The 11,520-nt window shown below is 46.9% G+C and overlaps 1 protein-coding gene across 2 annotated transcripts in view; it reads right to left on the minus strand.

Annotated features, from left to right (window-relative positions):
- ACAA1 (acetyl-CoA acyltransferase 1) overlaps positions 1 to 11,520 on the minus strand; it is a 14,467-nt gene extending 2,947 nt beyond the window's left edge. Inside the window, exons 1-9 of one of the 2 annotated variants that reach the window (XM_025203380.1) lie at positions 11,417 to 11,493; positions 11,098 to 11,253; positions 9,049 to 9,128; positions 8,680 to 8,722; positions 6,546 to 6,644; positions 5,103 to 5,183; positions 2,939 to 3,129; positions 2,618 to 2,797; positions 1,461 to 1,516 (exon numbers count right to left, since the gene is read on the minus strand). In XM_025203380.1, coding sequence (XP_025059165.1) covers positions 1,461 to 1,516; positions 2,618 to 2,797; positions 2,939 to 3,129; positions 5,103 to 5,183; positions 6,546 to 6,643 — 606 coding nt within the window. In that variant the 5' untranslated portion in view covers position 6,644; positions 8,680 to 8,722; positions 9,049 to 9,128; positions 11,098 to 11,253; positions 11,417 to 11,493. Of the gene's footprint in view, positions 1 to 1,460; positions 1,517 to 2,617; positions 2,798 to 2,938; positions 3,130 to 5,102; positions 5,184 to 6,545; positions 6,645 to 8,679; positions 8,723 to 9,048; positions 9,129 to 11,097; positions 11,254 to 11,416 lie in introns of both variants that reach the window. The other variant, XM_006022951.3, reaches the window with a different exon arrangement.

Raw genomic sequence — 11,520 nt, forward strand, 5'->3', positions numbered from 1 at the left:
CAACTGACAACTGACGCCCAGGAAAAAGCCAACCTATTAAATAGGTACTTTGCGTCAGTCTTTCATCAGTCCCATGGGACGCCCATGCCCACTATGGGACAGGGAAGTCTGGGTCAGGGTGATCCCCTGCCCTCCATTGATGCTGACTTCATGAAGGAACATCTTGAGACGCTGGATACCTTCAAGTCAGCTGGCCCTGACAATCTTCACCCCAGGGTACTCAAGGAGCTGGCGAGCATCATAGCCCAGCTATGTTGGCTAGCACTATGGAAGAAAGAGACTTGGGGGTCATCATTGACCACGAGATGAACATGAGCCTGCAATGCGATGCGGCGGCTAGTAAAGCGACCAAAACGCTGGCCTGCATCCATAGATGCTTCCCAAGCAAATCCCGGGACGTCATTCTCCCCCTGTACTCGGCCTTAGTGAGGCCGCAGCTGGAGTACTGTGTCCAGTTCTGGGCTCCACAATTCAAAAAGGATGTGGAGAAGCTTGAGAGAGTCCAGAGAAGAGCCACGTGCATGATCAGAGGTCAGGGAAGCAGACCCTACGATGACAGGCTGAGCGCCCTGGGGCTCTTTAGCCTGAAAAAGCGCAGGCTCAGAGGTGATCTGATGGCCACCTACAAGTTTATCAGGGGTGACCACCAGCATCTGGGGGAACGTTTGTTCACCAGAGCGCCCCAAGGGGTGACGAGGTTGAACGGTCACAAACTACTTCAAGATCGTTTCAGGCTGGACATAAGGAAGAATTTCTTTACTGTCCGAGCCCCCAAGGTCTGGAACAGCCTGCCACCGGAGGTGGTTCAAGCGCCTTCATTGAACACCTTCAAGATGAAACTGGATGCTTATCTTGCTGGGATCCTATGACCCCAGCTGACTTCCTGCCCTTTGGGTGGGGGGTGGACTCGATGATCTTCCGAGGTCCCTTCCAGCCCTAATGTCTATGAAATCTATGAAATACTAATGCTGGTGATACCCAGCATGCCTTACAGAACTGAGCAAACCAGCACACAGCAATATAACAAAACCCACAAAGAAAGGATTGAGCTCTGCTGTTCACTGGACAGATTGTTTTGAGTTTCCTTATCTGTTGTATGTCATGTCATGCTAATGAAGTTTCTGTGCTGTCTTTCCCATTGAATAGAAAGATGTGTAGTTAGCCAGGTGAACGTTTGTGCTATATCCATCTACCTATCCACTTTGGTTAGTCTATATCTAGAAGGTGCAAATCTACCCTGCTTTCTATTGAATAGTGAAGCCTTAGTCATAGAAGACTTCACCACAGCATCTGCAGTTAAACCTTTGTGGAAGAAAGGGGAAAATGGTTTGTATGCATTATCAAAATTCAACTGGGCCTCTCCTACTTGAGGCAAATGGAAATCTATTACATGCAGAGATGTATCCAGCACGGATTGTGCTGAGTCACCAAGCCACACAAGTTAAACAGGACATACTCACCTGACTAGCAAAGGCTTCATTGATTTCATATATGTCAATATCACTGATAGTCAAACCTGTATATTAAACAGATCAGAAAAAGGGATTTTATTATTCCCATGATTAAATGCTGCCTGAAAGATGATCACTCATAAATAGGACTCTAAATGAAATATACTGCTATTCCCTCCAAGGAAAGGAGGAGACACCTGGGTTACTGAAGCATAATTTGCTATCAGAGATCACAAAACTTCAAATTCAGTGGCAGATTGTGTAATGAAGTATTGCTAAACAAGACTCCCTTTACCCTGCCTTCACAGATGTTAAAGATCTCAGGGAATTTTCCGAGATTAAAAGAATTGTTGCTGAACACACAACTACAGTGATGCTAGACAGATTAGACGTGTGTGGCATTGTCACAACCATGAAGTTCTGTAACAGGGGTCACAGGGTTGTTACTGTTATCCAATTCCATTGGCAAACATGTATTTCCCGCAGGCAGACATGTATTTTCATGTTTGAAAATACACATGTATGTTCCCAGTTACAGCATACACAGTTACCATGCTGAACTGGCCTACTGTGGAGAAGTTAAAATGCTGGTCTAACCAGTGTGTGATCCCACGCAGAAACATCTCACTGCCATTCATGAGAACACAGTATTAGCAAATCAGGTACAAGTCACTGGCCCCTCTATGCTGTACACATACTGCGCCAGCAGTGGTGTGCTCAGGCAGACTGTACCACTTTAAGCACGCTTCATGTCCAGCTGAAAACATCATAGCTTCAGTTGCTGTACTAATTAGCACTGCTGAAAAGCCAGTAAGCCCTCCCATGGTGGGGCACCTCTTTTGGAGGTGGTGCCTGGGGAAGGGCACAGCGTCCTCGAGGGCAAGTCTGCACCACAGATGTTTCCTTACTAGCCCTTTGTTGGAACTGCACAGGGATTCAGTGCAAGCTTTTGGGAAAAGCCAATGCAATACGAGTGAACTGGGCATTAAAATAATGCTAGGCAAGGCTTCTTTGAAGGCTCCAAATGCCCTGCGAGTACTCCTACTGCTGACTGCACTCCGTGACCTCTGCATCTGAAGGAATAAACTTTTATTTCTATGACCACAAGACCTAGACCCCCACTGTGCCGCACTGCACACAACAGAACAAATCCCATGGCTCCTTACCAGCCTTCTCCAAAGCTACTGGGATGGCATAGGCAGGCCCTATGCCCATGACCTCCGGCGGCACTCCAACCACTGCAAAGGATTTCAGCACTCCTAGAACTGGAAGGCCTAACTCTGCTGCTTTGGAGCGTTTCGCCAGTAGAATTGCAGCAGCTCCATCGCTGATCTGGCTGGAGTTACCTGTTAGGAAAGTCACCAATATCATCACTTCAGCCTGGGCAAACCTGGTTACCAGCACCGCAAATGGGCTAGGAGAGCAGCTCACATTACCCACCACCAGGTCTTTAATTAGAAAACTCTCGACATACTGAGAGGCTTTACCTGCTGTTGTGGTGCCATTCTTCTTGAAGGCAGACTTCAGTTTGGCCAAGGCTTCCAGCGTGGTGCTAGGCCTGATCCCTTCATCTTGGTGCACAGTGATTGTTTTCTCGTTGCCCTTGTCATCTGTAATAGTAGTTGTCACTGGCACAATCTCAGCTTTAAATAGTCCCATCTGCTGAGCTCTGGCCGCTCTATCAAAATACAAGTTACGGAGGGTTGAAATAGTCTAAGATGACCAAGGTGAGTTCAAAGCATGGCTTGTAAAGAGACTGGTTTGCAGATCCCTTGTCAAACATCCTGTAAACGGGCACAGGACTGCAAATGGTGGTATGAGCCCTGTAACAGACCTGCTGCTGTAAGTCAAAGCTTTTGTCTTTGGAAGACACGAGTTCATTATGTCCCTGACTTTACTGGGACTTTTGAGTGCCTGCACTTGTGGCATTGTCACAACCATGAAGTTCTGTGGCCAAGGTCACAGGGCTGTTACTGTTATCCAAACAACAGGAAGAATAAATGAACCATAGGTCCTGAGTGTGGGACTCTCCCTCTTAATTTAAGTAGAGGCCAAATAGGCCAAGCTACACAAAAGGTAGATATTTTTCCTTGCTAGTTAATAAAGAAGGGGTCAAGTTCCTCCCTCTCTCTCTGCAGTGTGAAGACACAAAGGTCAGCCTGTCTTTGCTGGGAGGCAGCCCGCTGGCACAATGCACTAGCACTCAAATGTCAGTTTTTATCCAGAAAGGATTCCAGGAACATTACATAGTTTCATAAGGCATCTCCACAGGAGCCACTTCACTTAGCACCAAACCCCAGTCAGAGAGGGGTCTGGGAGCTATATCCCAACAGAGAAACATTAGCAGCTTGGGACATGCAACAAATACCATCTTCAGCAGAAATCACCAGGTACATTGAGGCAGAATGCAATCAGCCATTTAGAATCTGACCACAGCACTAGGCCTGGGGTCTCCCACACCTACAAAGGATTTGGGACCCTTATTTTTTTTCTAACTCAAGAGTTAGCATCCCTGGCAGCGTGGTAGCCCCGTTACACTGGTTTGGAGGAACGGGACAATCTACTAATAAGTGACTATTAAAAGTTGTCCATATATAACCACATTGCTTTAAGCTTTTGTTAGGAAAGTGAAATGAAAGTGTTGAATAGTCCAGGTAAAGGAAAGATGAGAACAAAATGCTGAAGGGTGAATCTGCAGATCCCCATGACTAAGGTCAGAGAACTACCCTCTTCCTCGGGTGAAAGGTGAGGCTTGTGTACACACAGCCTTACGATTTATCAGTGCAAGGCCAGCAAGAAAAGCTGGCATGCCGAGTTCTCTCGGAGAGGGGCCAGAATCTAAAGGTTAACTGGTGTATGCAGTAGCTTCCTGTATCAGATAAGCAACTGGACCAGGACCACACCTGACCAGACTATTTCTGAAACTAAATTTAACTCTTTAGCCCAAATGGCTCTAGTAAATCCAGAGTCAGCAGCAGATTGCCCACTAGTATGACACTACTGAGATTCCAGGTAGCAATTGGCACCGATTTATTCTAAGGAACAGACAAGTTTGGGAGAGTGCTAGGTTCATTTGGCACAAGATATCACAACAACGGCCATGAACAATACTGTACTTTACAGCCGCCCCTACATGTTCCCTCCAGAAAAGTCTGCCTCTGCCTCAGCCTTCCACTTCAGTCCAGGATGGTATCAGGCTGTCTAGCTAAAGCCAGCCCAAACATTCATAGAGGCTATACAAAGAGTGACATATCTGGGTAGTGATAAATACAGAAAGCCTCACTCATACAGATGGCATAAACATTCTGGGGCAAGATTTCCAGTCATGTACATGGGGGTCAGATATATTTTCCAGTGACCTCCGGAACACACCAAGTCCTCATTACTCCATGCTGAGAACCTTTTACGCCTCCCTCTCTACACATTGCTGGCATTTGAAAGGACACTTTTAAAACTTATTTTATGTATTACTTTGATATGCCACCCTCCCCAGAAAAGGCTCAGGGCAGCCTTGTAGCTTAAAATGAAGCTTTCAACATGAAACAAAACTGCTTCTGGTACGAAGGAATTTCCTCTTAAGCGGGTAATTTAATATGCTTAATTAAAACTAAACTTTATTCCCTTAGCACAAAAGAAAAGGGCTGTATTTACTTTTGCTGGGAAGCCAAGGCAAAGGCATCTTGCTTCTCTCGGGAGATTCCAAACTGTTCTGCCACATTTTCCGAGGTTATTCTGTAGGAAAACAATACTGCCATCACCAAGAGTGCTCCAAAGAGATGGGAACTGATCTTCATGTTAACACAATGAAGACCCAAGTTTCTCCTCCGCCTCGCACAAACCAGCTGCCACCATAACAAGTGCACAAACTCAAGGCATGGTTCTAGAAATCAGCTGCTCACAGCAATCTGCTTGAGGTGATTACCGTGTTTACCTGAATCCAAGATGAGGCGTCCTCTTCTCACCCCACCATCAGCATGGGGAAAAAATACTGGTCTTGGACTTGGGGCTGAAGTCAGAGCTGAGCTGCCACTTGTCCCGGGCCAGGATGGTTTCTTTGGTGTGGGAGGGGACTTGCAGCTGGGGGAGCATGGGGGAGACCACTGGCTGGGGTTGGAGTGGAAGGGGAAAACTGGGGGGAGACTTGTGTGCAGCTCAGAGGGCACAGGTGAGACCACACAGCCTGCCTCCTCCCCTGATTATCTTCTGCTTCAGCTCCAGTTTCTCCAGCCCCGGCACAGCGCAGCCCAGCCTAAAGCTGCTGCCGCTGCTGCTGACTGTCCCAGAGCTGCAGGAGAAGGTACGTGGCACAGGACAGGTGTGGTAATGCAGGCACAGGGGGCAGCCAGCAGTGGTTAGGCAAACACACAAAAGGGCAAGGGGCAGGCAAGGGTCTGACCCTTCACCCCTCACTACTGCTTTCCCCACTGCAGCAGTGGAAAAGACAAATTTAAGACAACCTTCCACTAAGCCTTTTTGTCTGGCAGGTCAGACTGGCAGCACCTCGTCCATCCATGGGCTGGTATTCCCAATCTGGTGCCCGGGCAGGCAAAACAGGTACCATTTGGCTGTATGGAAGGGGGCATGGGCAGGCCAGCCTCAACATAGCCCCACAGGGGAAAGGAACTTGATCCAGCCCTGCAAGGAGGGAAGGGGATGCAGCCTGGCCCTGTCGTGGGGGGAGGTCCCAACTGGGCCCTGATCCAGCCCAGCCCCAACCAGCTGCACAGGCCTTGGGAACTTGGCAGGGTTGGGGAGTGTGGTTGTATTAATGGTCACCACTCCCCTGCAGTCAAATTTCCATACCTCATGAGAAGCCCCATGTGCTAGATGCGATAGCTCCATGGCCTGCATTTGCCCTGAAGGGTGGAGGTTGAGCACCCCTGAACTAAACAGATTTTGTACGTGGAAAATTAAAACGCATTTATAATTTTCCACGTACAGAACCTAATTATTGGGAGGGGGTCATCTTAAATTCAAAACCATCGTGGATTTGGGTAAATACAATACTTTCAGTTTTTAAACAAAATACGGACCTTACAGAGGCAGGGTTAAGAAAATACCTTTAATTCTAGTAGACGTGAAGAAGATACTCACCCCATAGGAATAAGGCAAGCTCTGGTTTTACTGTTGTCCGCCACACGAGAAGTAATGTCACCAGGATTACTCATACCCCTAAGAGACATTGTTTCCATTCTAGACAGGAAGAAAAATGTTTGAATCTAGGTGTCATTCACCTTTGACTTAGTTTTGCAAAAGCTCCTTAATTATATCAAGAGAAAAGCTCAAATTCCTAACCAAATTGTACTGTAAGGAAGAAACACAATTGGTTATTGTACAACTTATGCTCAGCCTGTTTTTAAAACAAACAATCTAAGTAGAAACAAGAAATGAAGCCAGATCACTGCAGAATAAACAGTCCTATTTTTCTAGGGTGGGATATCAGTTTCAACAGTTCAATTCTCATGTTTTTACAATGTGGGTAGAAGTTACTGACTATTCTGGGAGTCCTTTTCTCCTGTAAACACAGTGGGGAAAGCAAAGGTTTCTGGATAGGAGTTTCCACCAATAGAATATTACCAAGAGCAATGAACGTACATGTGCTGCAGCTTATTTGAATTTGCTGTGTTTGCTGGCAGAAGGGGAAGGAATTGTGTGAGTTTTGGGACAGCCCCTGTAGGAGAGGGGCTATGAGACTGGGAGGGATATTGGGAAGGGGAGTGGAACTGGGTGGGAAGAGGCGTTTTGGTTTGTTTTAATACCTACATGCGAATTGGAGTTGGGAACAGATGGAATTGGCTAGAGGGTCTGCTCTTATGGGTGATGGGCAGGGAAGCAGCAGTGTGGGGGAACGAGGAACAGGAAGGAGTTTCAAGTTTTGGAGTATTCTTTGGGGAGTCTACTGTTGTTTCTTATCTGTGGGTTGTTTGTCATTTATTGTAAACTGCCCCGGCCTTTTCTTGATAAGGTGTGATATAAATTCAAATAATAATAATAACAACAGCAGCAGCAGCAACAATAGAGCTAGAAGTCTGACTAGCCAAGAGTTAAGCAAGCCACTACAGAGAGCATTCAAGCAAGTAACACCATGTGTCTGGTGTTGCACAACCTGAGCAAGGAAGTCAGGGTTCCCAGATGCTGCAACATTTAGGCTGGAAGCAAATTAACAGCTTCAAAACTGTGGGTAAAGGTACTGCATAAGCAGACTAGATGACACCAAATTATGTAAAAGCCAACCAGAAACTGCAAACCAAGAGATTTCTCACTGATCACCATACTGATTTCAAAGAGCAACCCAGGCCAGGCTTGAAATTTGGGGGAAATTAAAAAAAATAAATAAAAAAAAATCCAACAACAAAACCAAAACAAAAACACTTTGATCTTGCAAGTTTGCTTCTGCATAATTCAGATTCTTCTGAAATGCATCAACTCCGGGTTCATGTCATCACTGCTACTTATACAGAGAAGCAATGCTTTTTATACTACAGTATATTCAATTACAAATCCTATTAATAATCATCAGCTATTCAATTACAAATCCTATTAATAATCATCAGCAGTAACCGGTGAAGCTCCATGAATTAATTCAGTTGTGTTTATCTTTCCAGAAATAAATACCTCCTCCACTTCCATACTAATCAGTGTGTCTCATAGATGTGATGATCATCTCAGCACCTGACAAAACTGGAATTTGAGACCAACACCAGCTAATGAAATGGCTTGTAAAATGGTCATTTGCAAATGGCACTCTTGCTATTAGATATCCATATACAAAAAACAGGCTTTACAGGTGGGATGTCAGAGGCCTAATATATTCTTTAAAAAGGGTCTGTAACGATGGGATGCCCAACTAGGACCATTCCCCAGTTTCCCACTGCTTCATGAAACTCCAGGAGAAATCACAATGGCCTACAATTTCTAGAGAACATTGGGGATATGGAGACACTTCAAAAGAATATGATTTGCAGAGGATGTGTATTCAGGCTTCTGAAATATTCAGACCTTTTTAAAGCATATGCTTTAGGCACGCAAAGGTGTCTTCTCATTTGGATTCAGGTTTCAAATCTCACATGCTCAGTTCACTGATTTGTAAAGTGATGACAGCATCCAAATCAAGGGAATACTGAAGTGTATCAGTAAAGGTCTTTAAGATCCACACATGAAAGATGCTAGAGCAGCAAAATACTACTAAAGGCTAAAGGAGTAAATATCTGCATAGAAATACTCTTACCCACATGCCAAGCCAATGTCATAGGACCCATTTCTGATGCCGCCTGCAACAAAGATACTTTGTCAATATTTTTACCATCGCCTAGAGTTCAATGACATCTAGTAGGAGGACCGTGTAAATCTGCCCTGGTGTAAGCCAAACCATTTTTTTAAATGGATTTTCAGATAAGACAGTTTCAGCCCTTCCATCTCACTACCATTTCTACAGAAATGAAGTGACAGGATTTTCACAAAAGGCTTTTAGGTTTGAAGGTTACAACCAGTCTGGCACAGGCAAGTATTGAAAACTTGTAAAAGACAGAATTAGGGATGAAATAATAACTGTGAGAGGCTGACTCCAACAGGGAAGATGGATATCTTGCATGCTTACCAGCTATATTGATCACAGCTTGCAACCCAGAGGAACACTGTCTGTTGACACACGATAAAGGTACAGTCTCCGGGATGCCACTACAGCAAAACAAAGATAGGGTCAGTCGAAGACCTCATACACTCAACAATACAACTGAAGAGAAAACTCATCCCTTGTATTTGCTCTTGAACAAAACGTGCTAAAGACAAACCCATCTATGGCAGGGTCTGCTCTGCTGCATTTTGTCCTAGGCCAACAGCAGTGAAAGCTGTCTCCAGACCAGATCGGTGACTGGAATCAACCTGCCAGACCCAACTCTGTTAAAGCTGGAAATCGGTCTCCTTGGAACAGCTGTTCTTTGCAAGAGTGTCAGGCAGCCCCATCCCATTTGTCAAGATTTGGGGCTAAACGAGGTCACACGCCATACTGAGGGGGCAAAATGGCATTGTAAAAATTCAGAAGGACGTGATAGTCACTGATGGTTTGCAACCCGTGTGGTTGCCTTCACTGGCTCATGGGTAGTTGACAAAAGACAAATCAGTCAAGGGGACATAACGTGACAATAAAACCTGGACAAACAAACCCCCTGAATGATAAAACTCCATTAAAAAGAAGCTCAATTTAGCAACTCTCCTCCTCCCCACCCAACATCAGGTATTTCTGCCCGTCATTTCCCAGAAACACTTAAATCATAATAGAAGAAAATGAAAAGGCAGGTTCAAGCTTTCAAACAACGTTCTCTGTAGTTCCCAAAGGGCAGACAACGCTATAGTGTCATAGTGCTTAGGGCTGGAAGGGACCTAAAAAGATCATCAGGTCCAACCCCCTGCTCCAGGCAGGAACAAGTGCTGGGGTCATAACACCCCAGCCAAATATCTGTCCAGCCTCCTCTTGAAGACCCCCAAGGTAGGAGAGAGCACCACCTCCCTTGGGAGCCCGTTCCAGAGCTTGGCAGCCCTAACCGTGAACTAATGTCTCCCGAGGTCCAGCCTGAACCTTCCCTCTAACAATTGGTGGCCGTTACTCCTAGGAACCCCAGGTGGTGCCCAGGGGAACAGAGCCTCACCCAATTTCTGCTGGTCCCACCGGTGAGTTTGTAAACGGCCACCAGATCCCCTCTCAGCCTTCTCTTGTGAAGGATGAATGGATTCAGGTCCTCTCTTCGTAGGGCCTCCCCGCTGCCCCTTGACCATGCGAGTGGCCCTCTTCTGGACCCTCTCAATGCTAGCCACATCCCTCTTGAAGTGCAGCGCCCAGAACTGGACGCAGTACTCCCAACTGTGGCCTGACCAATGCCAGAGTGGGAGGATCACCTCCCTGGACCTGCTTGTGGTGCATCTGTAGATGCACGACAAGGTGCAGTTAGCTTTCGTGACCGCTTCCTTGCATTGGCAGCTTATGTCCATCCTAGAGTCAACAATGACTCCAAGATCCCTTTCTGCCACCGTGTTGACAAGAAGGGAGTTCCCCAGCCTATAGATATGTTGCTGGTTCCTCCTCCCTAGATGCAGCACCTTGCACTTGTCTGCATTGACTTCCATCCTATTCTTATCCACCCACCTCTGTAACCTATCTACATCTAGCTGGTTTCTGTTCCTCCCCTCCAGCGTGCCCACCTCGCCCCACATCTTGGTGTCATCAGCAAATTTGGACAGCGTGCTTTCCACGCCCACATCCAGATCTCTGATGAAGATGTTGAACAGCGCGGGCCCAAGGACCGAGCCCTGGGGGACTCCACTGCCCACATCCCTCCAGGTTGAAAATGGCCCGTCCACCACCAACCTCTCCAGTGTTCAGGGACATGGACTGCCAATGGCTTTACTGTACCTGTTGTTTGTGCTGCGCTGCAAGTCTCTGGAGAGTGAAGTCACATGTTTTGTGACTGAACAGACCCAGCACAAAGGGCAGCAGTGAAACTGTCTTATTAAAAGGATCTCAACTCTGACTTAAAGGGAAATGTGCCGGGAGAAAGCGTTCAGGACTTCGGTCCCTCTGCTAGCACCGTTGTATTAGAGCACCAGGCACTGCAAAGTTAAGCGAGGAGTACCCGTAACTGTACTAACGTACACGTGAGCAAGGAGGCTGGAGCTTTATGATAGCTTATTCCTCTCCGAACCAGTTAGTCTCTAAGGTGCCTCCCTGCCCTGCCTTCTGCCGAAGGCGTGAGAAGAAAATCGCTACTGAAGAGAACAAATTACAGCTAAGGACGTACGGTCCCCCTTCCTAAAACGGAGAGAAAAGGCGCAGAACAAGGGAGGTGAACAGACCCGGCGGCCTTGGGATCAGAAGTCACAAATTAACTTCTACCCAAAGAGCAGCCAGGGCGGCACCTCGACCCTCGACCCCGTCCCCCGGGCGGGCGCCCAAAACGCGGGACACGGCTCACCTCAGAAACTGCGCGATCCTCGCCACGTTGGCCCCCGCGCCCGGCTGCAGCACGTTGCCTGCGCGCAAACACACCGCGGCCACCCGTTAGTCCAGCCCCCGCCG

Source organism: Alligator sinensis, unplaced genomic scaffold (assembly GCF_000455745.1).
Source record: "Alligator sinensis unplaced genomic scaffold, ASM45574v1 scaffold885_1, whole genome shotgun sequence".
Lineage (NCBI taxonomy): Eukaryota > Metazoa > Chordata > Crocodylia > Alligatoridae > Alligator > Alligator sinensis.